The 25,884-nt window shown below is 33.3% G+C and overlaps 1 protein-coding gene across 1 annotated transcript in view; it reads left to right on the top strand.

The window, feature by feature from the left end:
* LOC132729331 (uncharacterized) overlaps positions 1–25,884 on the top strand; it is a 49,770-nt gene that overhangs the window by 4,044 nt on the left and 19,842 nt on the right. Inside the window, exons 4-9 of the mRNA XM_060715082.1 lie at positions 773–895; positions 1,555–1,702; positions 5,480–5,610; positions 5,935–6,108; positions 8,126–8,775; positions 25,579–25,681. Of these exons, the coding sequence (XP_060571065.1) occupies positions 773–895; positions 1,555–1,702; positions 5,480–5,610; positions 5,935–6,108; positions 8,126–8,775; positions 25,579–25,681 (1,329 nt within the window). The remainder of the gene's footprint in view (positions 1–772; positions 896–1,554; positions 1,703–5,479; positions 5,611–5,934; positions 6,109–8,125; positions 8,776–25,578; positions 25,682–25,884) is intronic.

The following is a 25,884-nucleotide window of genomic DNA, read 5'->3' on the forward strand; positions in this document are numbered from 1 at the left end:
TATTGGGTAGAAGACCCCTATTGATTTTGGGGTCACAAGATCAAAGGTTAAGGTCACTTTTGTCCTAACACTGAAAACAGTTTCCGGAACATAACATAAGTTCCATTTGGCCCACAGTATTCAAACTTCATAGGATGATTGTCCATATTGGGTAGAAGACCCCTATTGATTTTGGGGTCACAAGGTCATAGGTCAAGGTCACTATTACCTTAAAACTGAAGACAGTTTCCGCTCAATAACTCAAGTATTAATCAACCTACAGCTGTAAAATTTTATAGGATGAACAGCCATGTCCAATACATGACCCCTATTGATTTTAGGGTCATAAGGTCAAAGGTCAGGGTCACAATGATCTTTACACTGAAAGTTGTGGTTTCTGGAGCATAACTACAACTTGATGCTGGTGCTTTGAAAACAGCAACTGTATATATATGAAGGTTCTTCAGTGCTTTTTTGAAGGAGGTTATACTGTATTTAATTCCCATGTCTTATAAATGTTTCATCCTTACTAACAAAAAAAAGCACTTTCGGGCATATAATGCTCTGCCTAGCGGTGCTGTTGTTAGAAAATATTTTGTTTTATCTTGTTTTTATCTTTAAATAATTAAAGGTTTTTCAATGTGCCAAAGCTAGATTCTAAGATTTGTTTTTGAATTCTAGGTCAGAACTACACTTCTAAGGGAGAAGACATTAGAATGGAGTTATTGCCTTAACATAAAATTTCTCACAGTTGTAGACATGTTTGACTGTACAGTATGTTTCTTATTTACAGTTAGGCGAGATCAAATTTGTTGATATGTTAGAGCAAAGTGTTATGTCGGACAGGTGTGTTGATGAACATATCAAAACTCTGGAGCTAGTCAAAGATGATACACAAACAAAAACACATCTGCTGGTATGGAAGATATATAATAGTCTACATTTTAATATTGATGGTCAACTTATTACATGCATATTCAATTTTTTATTATTTTCCATAAAATTATTAGGAAATCATTTGTGCCTTTCTTTTGATAACATCTAACCTAACCAACTGTAGTTAAACATACTTTAAGTATTTGATATGAATAAAATAAGAATGCCTGTAAAACATATATTTGCATGTTTATCATATAAAAAGAAATTGTACTTTTTATTACATGATTACATTATTTTAGTTCAAAATAATTAAGAAAATATATCTGTTGTGATAGTTCAATATTTGTAGAGTGATATTGAAATCTGATTATGCCGAAATTAAAGGTTTGGCACTTTTCCTTAGTACAACGTCATCCATAGGTGCTTCATAGTCCATACCCTTAAAAAAATGACACAAGTCTTAATCTAGTTTGTCTTCTAAATCTAAATTGGACCCACAGGAACAAGGTCAGATTAAACAGAGAGTTATTGAATTCAGGGGGTTGCTCAAGCTGTCTTGACTGTACTTATATTTGTATCATAAAATTATTTTTTTAAATACAACAAAATCTTTGATCTTTGTACATACATCTACAACTTGATTTTGTTAAGAAGCATGATATTATTGTAAGCCTTACTGTCATATGATTTAAACAGATAACAGGCTACAGTGGCAAACAGTGGAAGATGTTACTAGAGAAGAGGGGAGCTAAACTCGCTAACCAAGATTCCGAGTTATCTGAGCTTGGATATGATCATATTGATGGATTAAGCTTACCTATAGTCAGTGTACTCAATAGGCTTGGTATGTTTCTACTCATTGACCTACATTCAAGATATCTTTTAATCTTCATCCATCCACCCATTTTACAGATTCATCTGTTACCATACCAGTACAGTGTTTTCCATGTCATTATATTGTGCAAGAACATGATTGGTAGTTTTCACTTCAGATGATAGCAGTTAGCCACATTGAATTTACCATCTAGCATAGTTCAGCCATCACATCCTTCCTTGGCAGGCTGTCAAGCAGTTAACCAGTACTAGTTGCCTTCACTTTCGCAAGGAAGTGATTACTTCTGTACATGCAACATCGTTGGATACCCATGGCCGGAAAATTAACATTCATCATTGATTGCATGTTATGTGACTTGTTTATCAATTGTGGGTATCTGACGATGTACATGCAAGAGCAGAGGTACAGTGCGAATGACTGTACATGTAGCAGGATTTTATGATCAATCACATGGTAAGTGACCTGCACCGTCCGGGAATCAAACCCAGGTCGCCAGATTCATAGTCTAATGCCAATCTATTGAGCAAACCGGACAGCTTAGGAAATTTATATCAGAAATGCATGTACATCATGTATTTGTATTTTGTGAGAATTATTTTGTAACCTAAATCCTGCAATAACTTTGCCATTAAGTATAAAGCTAGGACACCTTGTACCCCAATTTTAGTAATTATGCCCCCATTTTGAAAAAAAGGGGGTATATTGCTTTGCACTTGTCGGTCCGTCGGTCCGTCGGTCCGTAGACCAAATGGTTTCCGAGTGATAACTAAAGAACCCTTAGGCCTAGGAACTTCAAACTTGGTATGGTGATTGGTCATGACCAGTAGATGACCCCTATTGATTTTGGGGTCAAGGGGTCAAAGGTCAAGGTCACATTGACCTTGAAAGCAAAAACGGTTTCCGATCAATAACTAAAGAACCTTAAGGCCTAGGAACTTCAAACTTGGTATGGTGATTGGTCATGACCAGTAGATGACCCCTATTGATTTTGGGGTCAAGGGGTCAAAGGTCAAGGTCACATTGACCTTGAAAGCAAAAACGGTTTCCGATCAATAACTAAAGAACCTTAAGGCCTAGGAACTTCAAACTTGGTATGGTGATTGGTCATGACCAGTAGATGACCCCTATTGATTTTGGGGTCAAGGGGTCAAAGGTCAAGGTCACATTGACCTTGAAAGCAAAAACGGTTTCCGATCAATAACTAAAGAACCTTAAGGCCTAGGAACTTCAAACTTGGTATGTTGATTGGTCATGACCAGTAGATGACCCCTATTGATTTTGGGGTCAAGGGGTCAAAGGTCAAGGTCACATTGACCTTGAAAGCAAAAACGGTTTCCGATCAATAACTAAAGAACCTTAAGGCCTAGGAACTTCAAACTTGGTATGGTGATTGGTCATGACCAGTAGATGACCCCTATTGATTTTGGAGTCAAGGGGTCAAAGGTCAAGGTCACATTGACCTTGAAAGCAAAAACAGTTTCCGATCAATAACTAAAGAACCTTAATGCCTAGGAACTTCAAACTTGGTATGGTGATTAGTCATGACCAGTAGATGACCCCTATTGATTTTGGGGTCAAGGGGTCAAAGGTCAAGGTCACATTGACCTTAAAAGCAAAAACGGTTTCCGATCAATAACTAAAGAACCTTAAGGCCTAGGAACTTCAAACTTGGTATGGTGATTGGTCATGATCAGTAGATGACCCCTATTGATTTTGGGGTCAAGGGGTCAAAGGTCAAGGTCACATTGACCTTGTAGGTAAAAACGGTTTCCGATCAATACCTAAAGAACCTTAAGGCTTAGGAACATTAAACTTGGTATGGTGATTGGTCATGATCAGTAGATGACCCCTATTGATTTTGGGGTCAAGGGGTCAAAGGTCAAGGTCACATTGACCTTGTAGGTAAAAACGGTTTCCGATAAATAACTAAAGAACCTTAAGGCCTAGGAACTTCAAACTTGGTATGGTGATTGGTCATGATCAGTAGATGACCCGTATAGATTTTGGGGTCAAGGGGTCAAAGGTCAAGGTCACATTGACCTTTTAATTAAAAACGGTTTCTGATCAATAACAAAAGAACCCTTAGGCCTAGGAACTTCAAACTTGGTAATGGTGATTGGTTATGACCAATCAGATGACCCCTATTGATTTTGGCGTTAAGGGTCAAAGGTCAAGGTCACATTGACCTTGTAGGTAAAAACGGTTTCCGATCAATAATGAAAGAACCCTTAGGCCTAGGGACTTCAAACTTGAGATGGTGATTGGTCATGATCAGTAGATGACCCCTATTGATTTTGGGGTCTAGGGGTCAAAGGTCAAGGTCACATTGACCTTGTAGGTAAAAAATGCTTTCGGATCAATACCTTAAGAACCCTTATGCCTAGGAACTTCAAACTTGGTATGGTGATTGGTCATGACCAGCAGATGACCTATTGATTTTGGGGTCAAGGGGTCAAAGGTCAAGGTCACATTGACCTTGTAGGTAAAAACGGTTTCCGATCAATTAACTAAAAACGCTTAGGCCTAGGAACTTCAAACTTTGTGTGATGATTGTCATGACCAGCAGATGACCCCTATTGAGTTTTAGGTGAAGGGGTCAAAGGTCAAGGTCACATTGACCTTTTAAGTAAAAACAGTTTCTGATCAATAACTCAAGAACGCTTAGGCCTAGGAACTTCAAACTTGGTATGGTGATTTGTCATGACCAGCAGATTACTCCTATTGATTTTGGGATCAAGGGGTCAAAGGTCAAGGTCACAATGACCTTGTAAGTAAAAACGGTTTCTGATCAATAACTAAAGAACGCTTCGGCCTAGAAACTTCAAACTTGGCATGGTGATTGGTCATGACCAGCAGATGACCCCTATTGATTTTGGGGTCAAAGGTCAAGGTCACATTGACCTTTTAAGTTAAAATGCTTTCTGATCAATAACTCAAGAACGCTTAGGCCTAGGAACTTCAAACTTGGTATGGTGATTTGTCATGACCAGCAGATTACTCCTATTGATTTTGGGATCAAGGGGTCAAAGGTCAAGGTCACAATCACCTTGTAAGTAAAAACGGTTTCTGATCAATAACTAAAGAACGCTTCGGCCTAGAAACTTCAAACTTGGCATGGTGATTGGTCATGACCAGCAGATGACCCCTATTGATTTTGGGGTCAAAGGTCAAGGTCACATTGACCTTGTATGTTAAAAACGGTTTCCTATCAATAATAAGAGAACCCTTAGGCCTAAGAACTTCAAACTTGGCATGGTGATTGGTCATGACCAGCAGATGACCCCTATTGATTTTGGGGTCAAGGGGTCAAAGGTCAAGGTCACATTGACCTTGTAGGTAAAAACGGTTTCTGATCAATTTACTAAAAACGCCTAGGCCTAGGAACTTCAAACTTTGTATGATGATTGGTCGTGACCAGCAGATGACCCCTATTGAGTTTTGGTTTAAGGGGTCAAAGGTCAAGGTCATGACCAGTAGATACTTTATAACCCTTATTAATTGTTTGATCACTGGGTCAGACGTCATGCATAATAACCTTATCACATGACTAATTGGCTGCTGATAGGGGGCATACATGTTTTACAAACATATCTTGTTCAATACTGAAATTTGTAAACTTTCATGATCTGTTCCAAATACAAGGCAAGTAAAAATATTAAAGAGAAATTTAGAGACATCCATCAATCATTCAGGGAATTGAACATATAAACAATTTCCAAGTAAATGAAGTACAGAACCCAATCGTACAGGAAGAAATTGGACATAAATAATTGACATGTATTTCAGGTGAGGAAGAAGATGATATATTTTCCCCGTTAGTTTTATCGCAGTTTGCGAGATCAGTGAATGTATCCCCTCAGTATGCAAAAGGACGACATTTTGTTACAGCTTATTGTACAAAGAATTCAACATATCAGGTATTGTAGTGTTCATGATTTCTATATAAGTATGACATGATTTAATATTCTCTAAGGACTGTTTGAATTTTATAATTATGCAATTTTAAGTTATGCATTGTTTAGAGATTTATGGAATGAATGTTAGAGAAATCTTGAGCTGGCGTAAACATGGATAATAATGTTCAAACAAATAAAACATTGTTTTTCTTACCAAGTTCATGAACATTGTACACGCATTACATAATCATGTTCTCTACAACATATACTATAGTTTTGCTTCACTTGTTTCTTATGGCATTTTACTGTCTTACAATTTTTTGATAACTGTATTTGCTATTCTAGGTATTTGACAGCAACTTGGAACACAATCCATTGTTTGTGTATAGACTTCCTGTTGGTTCCCTGCACACAGTACTTACTGACAGGATCATGTTCATGGCTACAAAACTTGCTGGGGACCAGAAACTTATTGTATTATCCAACCAGAAAGCAGAAATTTCAGAAGATTCAGACCAGGTCTGTTATTATACTGTTTTAAATTACATATATTTACTGGGGTGGGAAAATCAATTGTCGGTATTACTCAAGTTATTCCACAGCCGGGGCAGACAAGTGAAATATTTCTAAAATTTACTTTATAAATATCATACCAACAAGTAAAGAAATGCTTAAGATAAAATGGACAAGTAAGTCACAATCAGATTTTGTAGGGCCTGAAATTTAACTTTAAATCTGCAGGAATATAGTAATTTGCTTTTTCCAGCAGTTTAGAGCACATCTGTAAAGCCTGAACAGGTTGAGTAATTTCAAAGTTTCATCTTGATATCCAAGAAAGTGATAAAAAAAATGAAGCTTGAAAAATTCAGCAGGTTATTCCTTATTTAGGATTAAAAAATCAGCCTGTGGAAGAAAACATATAAGATTTGTTTATGTTTTTAACTGCTTAGGAATTATCAGAATTTTTTATTGCTGTAACAATATTAAAGCCGGTCATTTTATGTTTTAAGGTCCCACACTAACAAATATTTCATGCATGATTGAAATAAGATGTATAAGAGGAATTGTATAAGAATAACTTTTTCAACTAAAATCTAAAATGTTTCAATTTCAAAAATTTGCTGGCCCTCACTTAACCCTTTACCTCGTATAGAGGTGTTTTGACGGAAGAGTGAAAAACTAACCTATTTAGGCCCCAAACACTGATTACGTCTGAGTAATGTTGATAAAAAAGCGATTACTTTTTGGCACTGCCCCCCATCAAAAAGGTACATCAAGGGGTTGCCAGAAGGGGGATATGCCCCCTTCTGTTTGGGGAGTTTGACAGGGGGGCAGCAGTCCCCCTTATCGCCAAGAAAATTTTGAACATGTGACAGGCTAAAAATGGCCTCCGGTCGATCATATGGTAACGTGTAACCAATGCTGAAAAGCCTTTTACTCTATCTCAATCCATTGAGAAGTTGCAGCACTTTGAAATCAGTTTTGATGGAAAAAAACAATGCAAAATAGTGATTTGGCAATTTTGAGACGTCCCCAATTTGCCATGATAACAGGAAATTAAGATTGAGCATGCTGTTACAGAGACTATGGTCGGGTCAACATTTATGCCAAGTTTCATCAGTATTGAAGCATTTTTCAAAATTTCATATCAGTTTGAACTTGTAACAGGAGGCTTTTCATTGAAAACGGCCATTTTTCACAATATGCTCATGAGGTAAAGGGTTAAATAATGAAACAGCAAAATTAAACATATTTATGCATGACAAACGAAACTTGTCCATTCACTCGAATACTTTGTATAAAGCTTAGATTTTGTGTTAATATTTAATAATCTTATGAAGGGAGTTTGCCTGTGCATTTATTCAGTTTTTGTAGAGTTATTGCCCTTGACTTGGTAAAAATGTTCCATAATGTTATGTCATGTGTAGCTCTAAAGTGCTTGAGCTAGAGTCAACAAACTGTACAGGATTGTTGATCAACAACTGGGGGTGTGGATTAATTCAGGTTTTTAGAGTTAATGCCCTTGACTTAGTAAAAATTTGCAATTTTCAACTTTTGTCGCCCTTACGTCAAAAAATATTTGACCTTGAGTCATGAAACTTTACAGGAATGTTGGTCAGCATGTGTAGTTGTGCATTTGCATTCTATTTTTTTTTAACGTACTTAAGGATATAAAATTGAGATTTGGAATTCTTGCAGCTCAATATTGGAAAAAATCAACATGTTGACATTGGAAAAATTGGAGGTCAATTTTATGCCTTAACCACTTAAAGGGGTAGGGGGAGGTCATGTTAAATTTTCTTTGTCTGTCCGTCTGTCATACTGTCGTAGATTGACAAGACATTGAAATATAGAATTTCCTTTTTTTTGTTTGTCTGTTATAATGTCCTGCTGTATGTCAGTAGACTGACAAAACATTGAAATGTGGGGGCATCCAAGTCCTTTGAACACATTTCTAGATTTAAGAAAATTTAGTATTTTTTGGAGTTACTTACAAATCTATAAGAATTTAATCTAAATATAACATTTGTTACAGGAATTTAACAGAGAAGCAACTCTGCAACAGTTTGATCTTCCCTCAGATGAGAAACTGCTATCAGTCATGCAGAAGACTTTTCCATTCTACTGGCATGAGAAGCTTGAAGAAGACCAAATAAAGCTTCTTCATGACCAAGATGTACAAAAGTTGACTGGTTCTAATTCTTCCAAAAGATTGTCAGCTATAGAAATTCCCTTGAGTTTACACACAGTATTAGACGGATGCATCATTATTACAGACTGTACAGTCTATGAATGTAAACCAAGGGCATCCCCAGAGAGGTTATTTTTAGAACTTTGTGTGAATCAGACTGATTCTAAACTTATAGAGCAATTAGGTATCAGTCTAGGTTTAGACTTAAATTACCTTTTTGAAGCTGCTGCAGATTTTCTACTTTGCCATGGCAACAGCAAACAAGCAACTCGACTTTTTCATATGTCAAAAGGTAATCCTATAAATAGAATATCAAGTTTTGCCAAATATGGCTATATTCTTGATATAATGCCTTTTCTGCAGCAGTTGTTACAGAAGGAAAGTAAAGAATGGAGAGAAGAAGACAGAAAGAAGTTGATAGAGCTGGGTCTTCATGGACTAGTACTCAAACTCTCTCAGGATCCTGCCAATGAAGAGATCATAGAAATATTTAGGTAAATTTTCTTATTGTTTGTTTTGTTTTGTTTTGTTTTTCCCAACAAGTTTTCATCATATAAAGGCGGCTAGTTTTCCAAAACCCTTGTTCCTGGGAAAAGTTTACCAGTACTAAAATTTTTTTTATACCCCCTTTAAAAATTTTTATCTTTTTTTAAAAAAATTTTAAGAATTATTTTGGGTTTAAAATTTTGGGTCTCTTTGGGGGAAACAAACTAAGTAAATGACCTTGAGTAACTTGCTCTGTTGTTGGTTCATATCTTGATTCAGACAATGGCTTCTTTCATATCAGGAACCCATTTTGGGCCTGGGACAAAGCATAGGTTGCTGACCTGTTTTTGCAGTGGCTTTTACTTAAGGGCCATTGAACTGTTTCATGTGTTGAAGTCCGACATTTAACTTTCAATAGAAAAAAATCCCAAATGACCTTCAGGTTATGAATGAATGAAGTTAGATCAAATTTTCAGAAAACCTTTATTTTATATTCAACCTACTATTTACAATTACAGTAGACTATATGCAATGTAGATATATACAAAGTTACAGTTCCTTTAACATTTCAATCATTACATTTATATAATACATGTACATGTGTATTTCTTTCCCAACATGTTATTTTTGCTTGGCAAGAATTTTGTAGTCTCTGTTACAGTGTTTGTATAGTCCATTTTACCTAACTTTATACATATATATGTATAAAGTTAGATAATATATATAGTTAGGTATATATATATTTTTACTTTTTTGTTTTAATGGTAGGTTTTGCTGTCTTATTTCTCAAAAACTTTTTATTTTTTGATATCTTGTTACAGTTTCCAAAAAATATTCATTTGCCATATCATTGAACTATCTTTGCTCTTTGGCGTTGTTTGCATTTGGTATAATTATACTGAATAAGTAATTTGTATGGACAACTTTGTGTACATTTTGCTACATTTACAACAAATTCCTGCACATTCAGCACTACTTTCACCAGCTGTTGAACATTAAATACTCTAAATCCTAAAACATTACTATAATGTATTAAATATTGATTCCTGAGGCATAATGTGCCTTTAAATGTAGATACATTCGCTACATGAAGTAGAATCATGGCATTGATTAACATGCAAATTCAGAGAGCATCCACTACCTTAAGCGATATGTTTTGATATATGCTTGTTTGAAGAGACAAAAAAGACTGACATGGAAAACTAATTATTTGAAAATACACAAACTTTATCTGAATATCTGAGATTTTGTAAGGTTGTTTGAATGTTCAAATTTCCAGGTTTGTTTGGTTGTTTGGATATTCCAAGTTTTGTTTTGTTGCTTGAATATTTCCAGCAATTGTATGTTAGACTGTTTGATACTAGTTTTCAAAATGTTTCAGACTTTGTTTGTCTGAATATTTCAGACATTGTTATTTCTGAAATTTGGTTGTCTGTATATATTAAACTATTAGTTGAAGTACTTAGTAATACTGAATAATCTTGACTTTTTTGATGTCTGAATGTTTCTATTTTTACTAGTTGTCTGAATATTCAAGATTTTGATTTGCTGTCTCACATTTTAACTGCATAAGATAATGTCCAAAAATATATATTGTCAACATATTCAAAACCTTGTCCATGTGTTCCCAATTTTTCTGTCTTGACATATACAACATATACATTTTGCCTTCCCTAGAGTTACAGGAGAACACAGCTTTGCTCCTGATTTGTTCCAGCACAGAAGGCGAAGAGTTCTGCATCAGTTATAAAATTGAGCTCATTGAAGAAGTCATAGGGGTTCTGCTCTCGAATGTAAGGGAAAACGTCCTTTGAAATAATGTAAATGATTTCTCTTTGTTGTTTCGCCTCAAAAACTTGTTTTAAAATAATAGCTATCTGTTTAGGAGACAGAGCAAAAATTGCAAGTACGAACTGTTCTCTGAGCTTTCTTTTTGGAATCACCTGTAATATCCTTTCTTCTTCTGTTGACAAAACATGATCATGTATTTGACAGGTATCCTGTACCTTTTGTTCACCATCATTTACTCCCTCAGCAGATTTACTTAATTCTCCTTCTTCTTCTTGAAGATCTTTCTCTTGATCAATTTTCATTTTTTCTTTAACTTCCTGCGATATAATGCCATCAATATCTGTTTCAACGATTTCCTTTAATACGCTATCTTTGATCAATGTAAATGGGCAGGTGTTAATCAAGATTTCAAGTTTCTTCATAAGCTTTCCTTGTTCTGATTTTGATATTTTATCTTGGAACATATTCCTCTGGGGAATCATATAATTTGGGAGTTCCTCTTTCTCTATACAAGTTTTCAGGTACTTTAAAGAGTCTTTGAGAATATCATTAAAGTTCTCTCTATTCCATTCATTACAGTTTTTCTGCTCCATTTGCCAGAAAAGAATAGTTTTGATAATATATGATGTAATTTTACTACATATTGGATTAAGGTGATGTTTTGTAATTAATTTCAGTGCCCCTAATAGCTTTATTTGGGCATCATTGAATGATTGAACTAATGCTAGTTCCGCTTTGGTAAGACAAATCCTCCATTGTAGATGCTCATTTTGACTTCCTTTCAAGGCAACAGGCACAACATAAACATCCAGATTTCTTATCAATTCTATCATTTCTGTTGATGGCCAGTGTTTTGATCTTTTACGACTACACCAAGCATCTTTAACTGATGGAAAATCACACCGGAATGCTAAAACATCATCCAATATAATGTAGCTAGGTAAAAATGGTGTTTGAATCTTGTATGGTTTGGAAGGACCAGTTTTCGATTTGGAATGGACAAGGTTTTTTTCAATCCAGCCACAGTCAGCTGATGTGTATTCTCTACCAATTGCTGGACTTAATATGCAGTCATTTCTTACATATTGTTTACCATTCATGTCTTCAATTGCACCCAGTATATTTGTGTGAAGTTTGTCTGTTTGATTATCTGCATTTCTAATGAACTGAAGATAGGTATATCCACTTGGGGCATCTTCTGTGTCTAAACTTAACACAGTGTAATTCTGTTTTGGTGTTGAAGCCTCAAGCCCCTTTTCAATACATTCTAAATTATTTTGAACCAGGAGTTTGTCAACATCACTGTCAATATATATTCCAGTTCCATCACCTCGGCTTCCTGCAATCAGAACTTCATAATCTACTTCAAATTTATTTGTTTCATATAAACCAACTCCTTTACTGGTATTTCTATAAATCTGAACTCTCTTTTCAGTAAGATCTTTGAAATATCCAAGCTCGTCTAAAATATCATATCCACCTGTTAGGTCAGTTTTTGAATAACCTTTTCTTTGGTACAGAATTTCCTCCATCAGCAGTTTTAGCACTTTTTTTTTATCTAATCCTTTCTTTTTTATGATATTATTAGTTATATTTAAGCCTTTTCTTATAATTACAAAATGTGTTAACTTTGTGCACACTATATTTCTCTGAATACATTGCATATGACCAGCTGTTACAGTTAAATTTAGACTTTGTTACAAGGTATACAAATGAATATAGATTTATGGTGATAAAGCAACAAAATCTTTAATGCATAACATTAAATACTGTATAATTAGTTATGTTTGTGTGTTCAAATATATCTTTCAAGCAGACTGATTTAAAAGTAGGAGAAACTCTATGCAGCACTTTATCAACCTTCTGACTAATTGGGGATAAAGGACTGGTCTATGCCATATTGAACTAGGCCAGCAGATATTTCTGTGTTGTCTGATTATATATTGTTGGCTGCTTTATTATTTTGAATATGAATTCCCTAAAATTAACAAAGGAAATATCCAAATTCAAAGCAGGATGAGTCCATTTTACAAATTTAGTGTGGTAAAAGTTTAAATACATGTATATGTCATGAAAGAATCCATGATATTGTGATGTGAAGAATTATCACATACATAATTTAGAAGACAGATGTTTAAACTTTCAATCAGAAAGTTGGTTAATATGCACTATTTTGATATTGCAAATGATTGAAATTTATTCATGTTTATCTACTTTTGAGATATGAGCTGCGCCACGACAAAACCAACATAATGGGTTTGCAACCAGCATGGATCCAGTCAACTTATTCTGTATGAAATATTTTCTAGGAAGTGTCTACCAAGTTTGTTCAAATAAAAGCCCTAGAGTCAAAATTGGCCCTGCCTCTTTGGGGGGGGGGGGGTCATTAATTTTTCCTAATATGTTTATTTAATAAAAACTTTAAAAAATCTTCTTTTAAAAAACTGAAAGAGCTAGAGCTGAGATATTTGGCATAAATTATTTTCTAATGAGTATCTACCAAGCTTGTTCAAATTAAAGCCCAGGGGTCAAAATTAGCCATGACCCTGAGGGTCATTGATTTTCCTTTTATATACATAGTAAAAACAAAAATATATCTTCTTTTAAAACACCCAAAAAGCTAGAGCTTAGACATTTAGCATGACACATCTTCTAATGGGTGTTTATCAAGTTTGTTCAAATAAAAGCCCTGGGGTCAAAATTATTCTTGTTCATGGAGTGTTTTTATATTCAGGTGAGTGATTTCAGGGCCATCATGGCCCTCTTGTCTGAATATATCCAGTTTTGTTTGGTGTCTAAATATTCACAGCTTTGTTTTTTTTTTTAATATTCCCAGTTTTTTGTTTTATTCTCTGAATATTCCCAGTTTTGTTTGGTTGTTTGGATATTTCCAGTTTTATTTGGTTGTTTGGATATTTCCAGTTTTATTTGGTTGTTTGGATATTACCAGTTTTGTTTGGTTGGTTGGATATTTCCAGTTATTTTTGGTTGTTAAAAGTTTGGATATTTCCAGGTTTGTTTGGACCTTTGAATACTCACAGTTTTTTTTTGGTTGTTTGGATATTACCAGTTTCGTTTGGTTTGGATATTTCCAGTTTTATTTGGTTGTTTGGATATTTCAAAATTTGTTTGGTTGTTTGGATATTTCCAGGTTTGTTTGATTATTTGGATATTTCCAGGTTTTTTTGTTGCTTGAATATTTCCAGCATTGTATATTAGAATGTTTCAGACTTTATTTGACTGTCTAAATGTACAAGACTTTTTTTTTTTTCGCTTCAGGTCCACAAATGTGAAACCCCATTTATAAATAAATCGAAACATACAATCATACAGTCATACATATCCATGCAAATACACATCATACAGTAAGTCATTAAACATTAAATAAAAGGAGACATAAGATTAAATAAAAGGAGACATAAGATTTTCACATTACATTTATAGTATAATTTTTAAAGTTGACGAGATAATATAAAAGGAACGTTAGAAGAAAACAATGGTTTATAATCCCCCAAACAAACAAGACTTACCTGGAAGTTGATGTTTGGTTGTGATTCTTTGTAGTCATATAACAACTGGAGGGATCAAATGAGATGCGCGCTTAAACCATGACCGTGACAATCAGTATTGAAAGCTTCACAAAAAAAGGTTTTGTCTAAAATCTGGATCAAATGTACAAATACTGTTATCCAGTTTAAAATCATATATTTGTAAATTATAACTATTGAAACATTTAACAAATGTTTCTGTGAGGGTCAATTTCATAGGGTGGACATTTGATCCCTCCAGTTGTTATATGACTACAAAGAGTCACAACCAAACATCAACTTCCAGGTAAGTCTTGTTTGTTTTACGTCATACAACTTCTGTTATAAAATGAGACTTTAAAGCATAGACAAACCTTTTTTGACATAACATCATATTGTATCATATAATCAAATAAATAAAATGTGAATATATATCTTACTTACATACTGTATGTAACATTACTGTAGTACTGCCTTATCAAAGGTTTTTAAGCTGAACAGGCTTGTCATAATACTCAAAGGTTTTATCACTAGACCAGCCAGCTACCTGCATGATTTCTTGTATTGGTACATCTGTTAACTTGGCTTTTGAAACAGAAGCACTACGAATGCTATGTGATTTGAATTTTGTTGTATCTATCCCTGCACAGGACATAATGTTTTTTAACCAACGACTTATAGTAGAAGATGTTACGGCTTTGTAGGGTTTAACATAACTAATAAAAAAGTCTTTTTTCATTCCCACGTAAAGAATAATTTCCGTGAATATACTCTTCTAATACATTATATACACAAATTATCCTGTCTGGAGTATACATATTAAATTTTGCAACAGGATTTAGTCTTCCTTTTTTACTTTGTTTTAATAACCCACTATAATACAATGTAAATGAATCTTCATCTTTCTTGAAAATTTCAAGAGTTAACAAACTTATTAAACTAGAACGACTTGCTCTAGTTAATGCTACCAGCATCACTAATTTAAAAGTCAACATCTTCAAAGAAATATCCTTATCAGGAGAGAACTGCTTTAGGTAACACAAAACTTTACTCACATGCCATGTTTCTGTGTATTTTGGTTTCGTAGGACGTAAATTGAATACTCCAGTCATAAATTTTATAACCAATGGATAAGATCCAACTGTAAAATTATCTTGTAAAACACATAAAGAAGAAAGTGCACTACGTGCTGTATTAATAGTTTCATAACTGTAACCTTGATGAAAAAGCTCTGTTAAAAACTCGATAACATAACTTATAGTGGTTTGAAATGCATCCACCTGCTTTTTACGACAGAACGACATCCATCTGTTAATATAAGTGTAATATTGCTTTTTTGTCGATCTTCGCCAAGATGCCATGATGATATCTGTAGATTGTTCCGAAAGTTTTCTGCTTTTAAAGGACTGCCTGATATACGACATACCATCAGATGTAGTTTGTCCACTAGAGGATAAATTCTCAGAGAATTTGGAATAGTTAGAACATCTTTCTGAACTTTGAAAATTAATGGAGTGTCTATTATCATCTCTAGAATGGTTGTAAACCAGTTCTGTGTTACCCAAAGCGGTGCTATCAGCAATAATTCGGCCTTGTCCTGCCAAACTTTCTGTACAAGTCTTCCCAACAAACTGAAAGGAGGGAAAGCATATAAATATCTTATCACTCCAACATACAGAAAAAGCATCTATTGATTCTGAATCTGGGTCTGGTTTCCACGATACAAATCTTGGTAATTGTGTATTTACCCTAGACGCAAACATGTCAATTTCAGGTTTACCAAATAAAGTTGAAATTTTTTCAAAAATATTTCCATTAAGTTTCCACTCAATATTCTCTTTGAATACACGTGAGCTGTAGTCAGCTATATTATGTTTTGGGGAATATGAGTAGCAGACAACCAAATGTTCTTTTTTATGGACCATTGCCATATAGAATTAGCAAGACTGTCACATTTTAATGACTGACAACCACCCATATTATTTATATATGAAACTGCACAAGAATTATCAGATTTTATTTGAACATGTTTATGTGTTAGGAATTTACAGAATGACTTTAGTGCCAAAAAGACAGCTAATAATTCTAAGTAATTTATATGATTTTTTGCTTCATTTTCAGTCCATCTGCCGCCAATAGAAATATCTGAACATACAGATCCCCAGCCGTACAGGCTAGCATCACAGATAATAATTTTGTCTGGATTTTCATGAATAATATGTCTTTTTTGACAATGCAAGTTTTCTATCCACCATTTTAACTGAGATTTCATATCAGCGGAAATAAACATGAGATTTTCATAATTTCCAAAGTTATCTTTTAATGCTTTGATTTTTGCTCTTTCTATAATTCTATAATGTAAACGTCCATATTCTACAGCAAAAAAAGATGAGACCATCAAACCTAATACTCAACCATTCGAATTGTTTGTTTTTTAATGCATTGCATGCTTGAACAATAGTTTGTACCTTAGAATATGGTAGAGTGACAATCATTTTTTCAGAATCAGTATCATTTCCATGAAATGTAATTTTCTTTGTTGGAATTAAAACAGATTTTTTCCCATGAATAACAAATACAACATTTGACATCAAATCAATTGAGTCTTTTACATTTTGAACACAACCAGTAAAGGAATTTGACATTAATGAAGAGTCATCAATATAACCAGAATTTGCGTGTCCCAACATGCGTAAAGATGCATATACAGGTTTCATCAATTTTGTGAACAATAATGGCGCACAAGAAATACCATTTGGTAATGCAACATACTGATAGATTTTTCCTGATTTTTGAAATCTTAATTTAAGCTGATCTTCTTTGGCCATTGGTACAGAATAGTAAGCATGGCGTAGATCTATAGAAGCAAACCATGTTTGTGAATTTACTAATTTAAGAACAGATTCAAAAGTTTCCATCTTAAAATGATGATAAACAATAAATTATTAAGCTCTTTCAAATGTAGAATCATTCTAAATTCACCATTTCGTTTAGGTATAACAAAAATTGGAGAAATATATTCATTTGTATGATGCTTTACTTCAATAATAACTTTCATTTTTAATAATTTTTCAATTTCTTTATCTATAATTTCTTCTTCTTTGGCAGAAAACCAAACTTTCTTACAATCAGATTTAACAGGATTTACACCTTGCATAAATTCAATATGACAATGCTGTACAATGTCAAGTATATTTCTATCAGAAGTAATATTTCTCCAATTTTCAACATAATTTTTTAATCTACCAGCTTGAAATTCACTTACTTTTAATTCTTCTTGGGCGCCATTTTCAGGTTTATTGGCACAGTCTGACTTTCAAACCTCGGCCATCTACCACGACCTCTTCCTCCCCTTCGGAAAGGTCGGCAACCTCTAAACATTGTTGAGCCTCTGTTTGTATATCCTCTACCTACACAGCGGCCAATTCTGTTCATATCATTTATCTCACGGACATTTTTGTTCACATCACAATCCTCCCCATATAACAGATCAGTGAAGGGTAGACTGGATGATGTTAAATAATGATACTTTGGGTCTAAATCCGCCTTGTGCATTTCCTTACGTCTGTTGTTAAGCAATTTATTAGCTTGACCTAATAAAGCCAGAGTGTTTGAACCCCAATCTAAATCTTCTGAATCAAACATTCACTGTGTTTATCTAAGAGTTTTGTCATGTTTGTTGCTGCCTTAACAATAAAATCCTGAACACATTGTAATTTAGAGTCATCTGTCTGTATGTGGTTTGAGCAGACGCCATATGCCTTGATTGACCCTAGTCTTCACCAGAGCTTCACAATTATTGGGGCGGTGTATCTCTTTTATTAATTCACTCTGTTTTTCTTCGGATATACCTGACCTAAATGCACTATTAACAAAAGTAGCTAAATCATCATTCACTTCACTGTCTACAGACTCAGATTGAAGGAATTTTTCATCCAAAGTCTTAAATATAGATTGTTCACCAGTTTTTTGTCTTTTCAGGGGAGGTTCAGACGACGAATCATCATCAAATGCAGGATAAATAAAATCTGACTCTTCATCTGGGTCATCATAATTACAAGAGTTATCATAGTCATTTTGACCCGCATCAAGAAAATATGACTCAAACTTGTGTGCTAACTGTTAAATTCTTTCATCCTGCTTTTCAATGCGTTTATTTTGCGTGTTAATATTGTCATTTAGTTCTTTCATAACTAATATAACCTCTTTGTTTATATTTTGGTTTTGCACGGAGGATGAGGAACTACCACTGGGCTTTTGGCAGGATTTGTAGATTTACTCTTATCATCATTCTGACCTCGCTGGATGAATTCTTACCATCGTTCTCCTGTTCATGTGTTGTTTCTTTCTTTCAACTGCCTTTAGAAACAGACGGTAAAGAAGAATTTTGCGAAATCATAGCGTCAGCCATGATGAAACTAAAACCAGAAACACTCCTACACGTGTTTACAATTTATCAATTCAAAATTTATTTTGAATGAAATATTTTTCTGAACGAAAAATAATAAACACCTTGACCTAGTCAAAGAAATATTTTGATACAATAAATAATAGAAATAATATGTCTTATTGATAATAATATGGCATCGCAGTATTTCTAGTTTAGTACGCTATTGTAAAACAATAAATGCACAGACATGTATATAGTAAACTGTAAAGTTTACAAGCTGTCAAATACACATCCAACTAGCTTGAATATCAGAAGCCCACTGATTGTCACGGTCATGGTAAGCGCGCATCACATTTGATAACGGAAGTTGTATGACGTAAAAGAATTGCATTATATAATAATTATGAACAGAATGATGGTTTTTGAGATAATTTTACTTTCATTTATATACAGTTTATTTTTTTTTTTTCATCCTGTCCTCCAAAGTGTTTCCAGCAAGATAACCTAACCAGGGCCGGCAAAATCAATTGTCCGAGTTGCCCGAGTACATACATTGTATAGCTTTTCCAGGTCATTCGGGAATATTTACGCTCACATCGGCAATTTGACTGCTTGAATTTATGTGGACAAAGTCATTTTATAATTTATTTTATGTAAAGATTTCTTGTGATGTTGCCTTTGTTTTGGATTGTCTAATACTGGTGTTAATGTATACATGTACATGTCAGTTTCATCGTCGCCGATGATAAATTATGATGTCAAAATTTTCACAATTCATCTGCTGCAACCAAGCTTATATACGTACATGTATATGATATTACATTCTGTGGCAATCATAATTATATCGTTAAAAAAAGCCAGATGTCATCAATTTGACAAATCTAACTCAAGTGTACATATGATTTTTTAACAGGATTCAAATGAATATTATATAGATGAATAGAATAAGGAGTGAATAAATAAGAAATGGTACCAGAGTGCAAAAAAAATGAAGACAATATTTTAGAGCAATTTGGGTGCAAGGAAAACTGAAAAAGTGCTGGCAAAAGACCAATGCTCCTTCCAGTAAAATATACACAATTTGTCCATCACTGTCGTTCTACTTTAATTAATCTACTGCCGTTAACATTTTATAAATATATTATATTATAATCATTATATATTATATTATTAAACATATGGCACAGAATGTTTAATAAAATTGAAAGAAAGTTCATAATCATATTGCTCTTCTTTATTGACATTTGCAGTAAATATTAAATATAAATACGGACAAGTGAACATTGAGTACGGACAAGTAAATTTCTCAGGTTACTTGTCCGTGGACAAGTACAATTTTCTGAGATTTTGCCGGCCCTGCTAACCGAAAAGTGTATACGAAAAACAAATTAGGTCTTCCCGTGGATAGTTATTGAAGAAAGAGTAGAAAAATATTATATAAAAGTATTATGTTATGTGAAGTTCACATATATGGTAGGTATATTTATAAACATCGTGGACAAGGATTATCTCCATTAGAATAAACCACATTTCATGTCTCCTAACAAGATAGTTGATCAAATACTAATCTCATATATAATTATTGGAGTAGCTTAAGTTTGTGTATAAATACAAAAAAAAACAAGATCTTGTAAAAGAAAGACAATGACAATAATTCCATATACATTAGCATTGCTATGCTTCTAAAAAGTCATGTCTCATAAAGAAGGATAACTAACATAAATTCCCTAACATACGTTAACTTATTTATTTCCCTTTATTATAATCTTCGAAAAAAGGTAGTTTTTCAGAGCTCCCAATTACATAAAACATAAGATTCAAATAATATTAAAATCAACCGGAACTGAAGTGTAAAATATGTACTGCAGTATGCACAATATACTAGTTGCCTGAAGCTTTTTTTATGATGTGTCACCAAAAATATATTTATTACATTATTTTTAAAATAAGGCCAACAAAACACTCTATATGTATATGGCACTTCTCCGACTTTGGATGGTAATATAATGTATTATTATTATTGTTAAGACTGATCTTTTAACAGTTAATTTCCTTGTGTTTTAATATAAGGTGAAAGTATGTTCAGATACTTATCAATTAGGAACGTCGACAAGAGTTTGATAGGGAGACCACCTACTATTGAATTTATCCCAGTTACAGGAAGAATATTGGATATACCTTTCTACATTATAGTGGAAAACTAACGTTTTATGAAAAGTTTGTATGTTAAAATTTTGGTTATTATACCTACACGTGTAAATATATCTTTTGCAGTAAGAAAAATAAAATTTAATGTTTCTTCCATTTTCTTAGGATCAGTTATACCAAAATTTACAAGACTTAGTTTGATACCAGTTTTTAAAATGTTCCAGACTTTGTTTATCTTATTATTTAAGACAGTGTTATACCTAGACTTTGGTTGTATGTATATATCAAACTATTAGTTGAATTACATAGTAATACCGAATAATCTTGACTTTTTTGTTGTCTGAATGTTTCTTATTTTAGTAGTTGTCCTAAAAGTCTAGATTTTGATTTGCTGTTTGCATATTTTAACTGCAAAAGAAAATATCCAAAATTATATATTGTCAACATAATCAAAACCTTGTCTATGTGTTGTTTTGACATATACAATGTATACATTTTGCCTTCTTTAGTATTAAAGGAGCACACAGCTTTGCTCCTCACTTGTTTTAGCACAGATGGCAAAGATGTCTTCATCATTTAAAGACTTGAGCTCCTTGAAGAAGTCATAGGGGTTGTACTTTCGAATGAAAGGGAGAACTTCCTGTGAAATAATGTTAATGATTTCTGTTTGCTGTTTAGCCTCAAAAACCTGTTTTAAAATAATAGCTATCTTTTCAGGAGACAGAGCAAAAATTGCAAGTACGAATTGCTCTCTGAGCATTCTTTTTGGAATCACTTGTAATATCCTTTCTTCTTCTGTTGACAAAACATGATCATGTATTTGACAGGTATCCTGTACCTTTTGTTCACCATCATTTACTGCCTCAGCAGATTTACTTAATTCTTCTTCTTGAAGATCTTTCTCTTGATCAATTTTCATTTTTTCTTTAACTTCATGTGATATAATGCCATCAATATCTGTTTCAACAGTTAACCTTAATACGCTATCTTTGATCAATGTAAATGGGCAGGTGTTAATCAAGATTTCAAGTTTCTTCATAAGCTTTCCTTGTTCTGATTTTGATATTTCATCTTGGAACATATTCCTCTGGGGAATCATATAATTTGGGAGTTCCTCTTCCTCTATACATGTTTTCAGGTACTTTAAAGAGTCTTTGAGAATATCATTAAAGTTCTCTCTATTCCATTCATTACAGTTTTTCTGCTCCATTTGCCAGAAAAGAATAGTTTTGATAATATATGATGTAATATTGCTACATATTGGATTAAGGTGATGTTTTGTAATTAATTTCAGTGCCCCCAATAGCTTTATTTGGGCATCATTGAATGATTGAACTAATGCTTGTTCCGCTTTGGTAAGACAAATCCTCCATTGTAGATGCTCATTTTGACTTCCTTTCAAGCCAACAGGCACAACATAAACATCCAGATTTCTTATCAATTCTATCATTTCTGTTGATGGCCAGTGTTTTGATCTTTTACGACTACACCAAGCATCTTTAACTGATGGAAAATCACACCTGAATGCTAAAACATCATCAAATATAATATAGCTAGGTAAACATGGTGTTTGAATCTTGTATGGTTTGGAAGGACCAGTTTTCGATTTGGAATGGACAAGGTTTTTTTCAATCCAGCCACAGTCAGCTGATGTGTATTCTCTACCAATACCTGGACTTAATATGCAGTCATTTCTTACATATTGTTTACCATTTATGTCTTCCATTGCATCCATTATGTTTGTGTGAAGTTTGTCCGTTTGATTATCTGCATTTCTAATGAACTGAAGATAGGTATATCCACTTGGGGCATCTTCTGTGTCTAAACTTAACACAGTGTAATTCTGTTTTGGTGTTGAAGCCATTAGTCCCTTTTCAATACATTCTAAATTATTTTGAACCAGGAGTTTGTCAACATCACTGTCAATATATATTCCAGTTCCATCACCTCGGCTTCCTGCAATCAGAACTTCATAATCTACTTCAAATTTATTTGTTTCAAATAAACTCGCTCCTTTACTGGTATTCCTATAAATCTGAACTCTCTTTTCAGTAAGATCTTTGGAATATCCAAGCTCGTGTAAAATATCATATCCACCTGTTAGGTCAGTTTTTGAATCACTTTTTCTTTGGTTAAGAACTTCCTCCATCAACAGTTTTAGCACTTTATTTTCACCTTCTCCTTTCTTTTTTATGATATTATTATAATATAATTATACACATTGCATATGACCAGCTGTTACAGTTAAATTTAGGCTTTGTTACTAGGTATACAAATTAATATAGATTTACGGTCATAAAGCAACAAAATCTTTAATGCATAACATTTATTACTGTACAATTAGTTATGTTTTGTGTGTTCAAATAAATACTAATTGGGAATAAAGGACTGGTCTATAGTATGCCATATTGAACTAGGCCAGTAAATATTTCTGTGTTATATTTTACCGTAAAATTCTAAATAAACGCCCCTCCCCTAATAAAGGCCCCCTCCCCAGGCCTTTTGATAAAGAAAACAATCTACTTATCAGTGCTGAACTCATGATTAAAGCCATAATTTTATTCAAATCATTCAGATTCCATAGTATTTTATAGTAAACACAAATATGTATAATATGAACTTTAAAACCTTAACACTTTTTAATGTTGTTACCAACACTTGCTAACGCTAAATGTATTTACAGTGATTTTTGGATTTAGGAAAAACTGTATTGTAATAATAGCCCCCCTTTTGGAAAATGTTTAGTCCCCCGGGGGCGTTAAATAGGAATTTTACAGTAAATATGAATTCCCTAAAATTAACAATGGACACATCCAAATTCAAAGCAGGATGAGTCAATTTTCAAATTTAGCATGGTAAAAGTTCAAATACATACATGTCACTAAAAGAATTCATGATATTGTGATGTGAAGAATTATCACATACATTATTTAGAAGACAAATGTTTAAACTTTTATAATTGATGTTTTAATATGCAGTATTTTGATATTGCACATGATTGAACTGCGTGTATATTTATGTTAATCTTTTGAGATGTTTTATTCAAGGTTATTAGATTTTAGTCCTTTATTACCTGTTATTAAAATGAATTGTTTTGATGAAAATTGTTTTATCTCAATGGCAAGATGTTATGTTATGTTTAAGGGATCAAAGGATATTGTGTCTGAAATATTAGAAAACTGTGTATTCACAACTTGAAATGAGCGGCGTCATGACAAAACCAACATAATGGGTTTGCAACCAGCATGGATCCAGACCAGCCTGCGCATCTGCGCAGTCTGATCAGGATCCATGCTGTTTGCTATCAGTTTCTTTACTTTTTATAGGGTCTGTTTTAAGAAGATGATAATTTATTGTATGAATAACAGTCTGGTTTTAGAAATTCCTACTCTACTGATAGATTTCTTATCCATCTTATGGATCATATCAGAAATACTACTACTAAAGGTTTCCACACAGGCATGATAATGTTTTATCTACAAAAGGTTTTGATACTGTTGAGCAATGAGTTCTTATGTGAAAAACTGAAAAAAGAAATGGTATTACAAATACAGACTGGTTTATGTCTTATCTTAGAGGTTGAAAACAATGTATGTATTTATAATATGTTATCATATTTTCAGAATATAAGCCTTTTTCATGTGGGGTTCCCCAGGGTAGCATCCTGAGTCCTCTTGTATTTTTGTGCTGTGCTTATAACATGATAATTAGTAAAGATGATGAATGTAAACTTATTCTGTATGCTAATGACAGCGCAATTCTGTTCACACACAAACACCCAAACACTCAAAAACTTGGAAATGTATTAGGGTATTATTCAACTTGGCTTGTAGATAATAAATTGTCATTACATCTAGGAAAGACTGAATGTTTTATCTTTCATTACAAACAAAAGATTAAACAAGTTTAATAAACAAGTTAAAAAGAGTTTAAAATTGTTTGTAATGGACATATTATTGAGTCCAAACAATTTGATAAAAATCTAGATCTAAATATTGATAATTCTTTCTGTCAGTCTGAGTCAGTCTGTTAACTTTTAAAAATAAACTATAGATTAAAAGATTGTGAGGGGGGAACAACACATCAAAAACACCAGGTCGGTTTATAAATTTAAAATAACTATCGGTTTCGGGTAAGATATACCCTTCATCAGGTTATGCATTTTGACTAGAAAAATTAGAGCTAAAGTACATAAAAAGATGGTACAATTTCAGTCAGTTCTTACTAAAAATAGACATTTTGTTACTATTAATAGTTTGATATTGGCTAATGGCCAAAATTAATTGGCAATGTTCCAGATTACTTGATGGTATTTACAGTTATTGTTGATCGGAAAAATATTGTAAATAGAGCAAACATTTATAATTTGTTCGTTTTCCAGGCTCAAATTGTCCAATTTCATCTTGTAATAGTCTTTTTAAAAATATTAGCTAGAGTTCTTGTGATTGAAACAGTGATCAAAACATTATCATTTTTAGCTTCACACTTACAAGAAAGAGCATATTTATTATCATGATCCACTTGTTGGATTCAGCATCTGTGTTGACATTTGTAAACCTTATGGTTCATAATTATAGAGGGTTTATGCCTTTTCATTATCATCTGAAATAACGCGAGGTGCATCTAAGATGTTTTCGGGAGTTTTCATATAGACATACATGTAATTGCAAAATTCAAACTGTTCAATAGCATTTCTTAAAACTTGGCATGTTCTTAGAATATGATAATAAACGTCTTTAAGCCAAAGCCTGCATTGGAGGGAATTAATTAGTCTAAGTTACCCTATTTTATAATCAGAAATCTGGTTCTTATTAACACCAATGACTTGTGCTCTTTCAATTTTGATTGAATGATAAATATTAGTTCTTGGTAAGGTTTGATCTGTTCTTGATATTTTGATTAACCAGCAATATCATTGGACAAGGAAACTCAAAATCTCCTTCTATTTTTTTCAGACAATTTGTTCTAGAATTTTCCGAATATGAAGACATTCAGAGGACTAGTCTAAGATTGCTGACAGAGGCAGGGCTTCAGTCAGTTTTGCTTGACTTTGCTATGGTAAGGTTTATTTTGAATTCTTTGTTGCTTTTCTTAAAAAAAAAAAATCAGACAGGAAGTTTCTTCAGGATATTCATGGATTTATATTAAAGGGAGGCAATTTTAAGCTTCAAGTATGTTTACAAAAACAGTACAATTAACAATGTCTTCACATGTATACAGAATACCTCAAAAGCCAATATATGATTTACAGGTAGATTCTG

The sequence above is a fragment of the Ruditapes philippinarum genome, unplaced genomic scaffold (assembly GCF_026571515.1).
Source record: "Ruditapes philippinarum isolate M1 unplaced genomic scaffold, ASM2657151v2 ctg17_1_1_1_1, whole genome shotgun sequence".
Classification (NCBI taxonomy): Eukaryota; Metazoa; Mollusca; class Bivalvia; order Venerida; family Veneridae; genus Ruditapes; species Ruditapes philippinarum.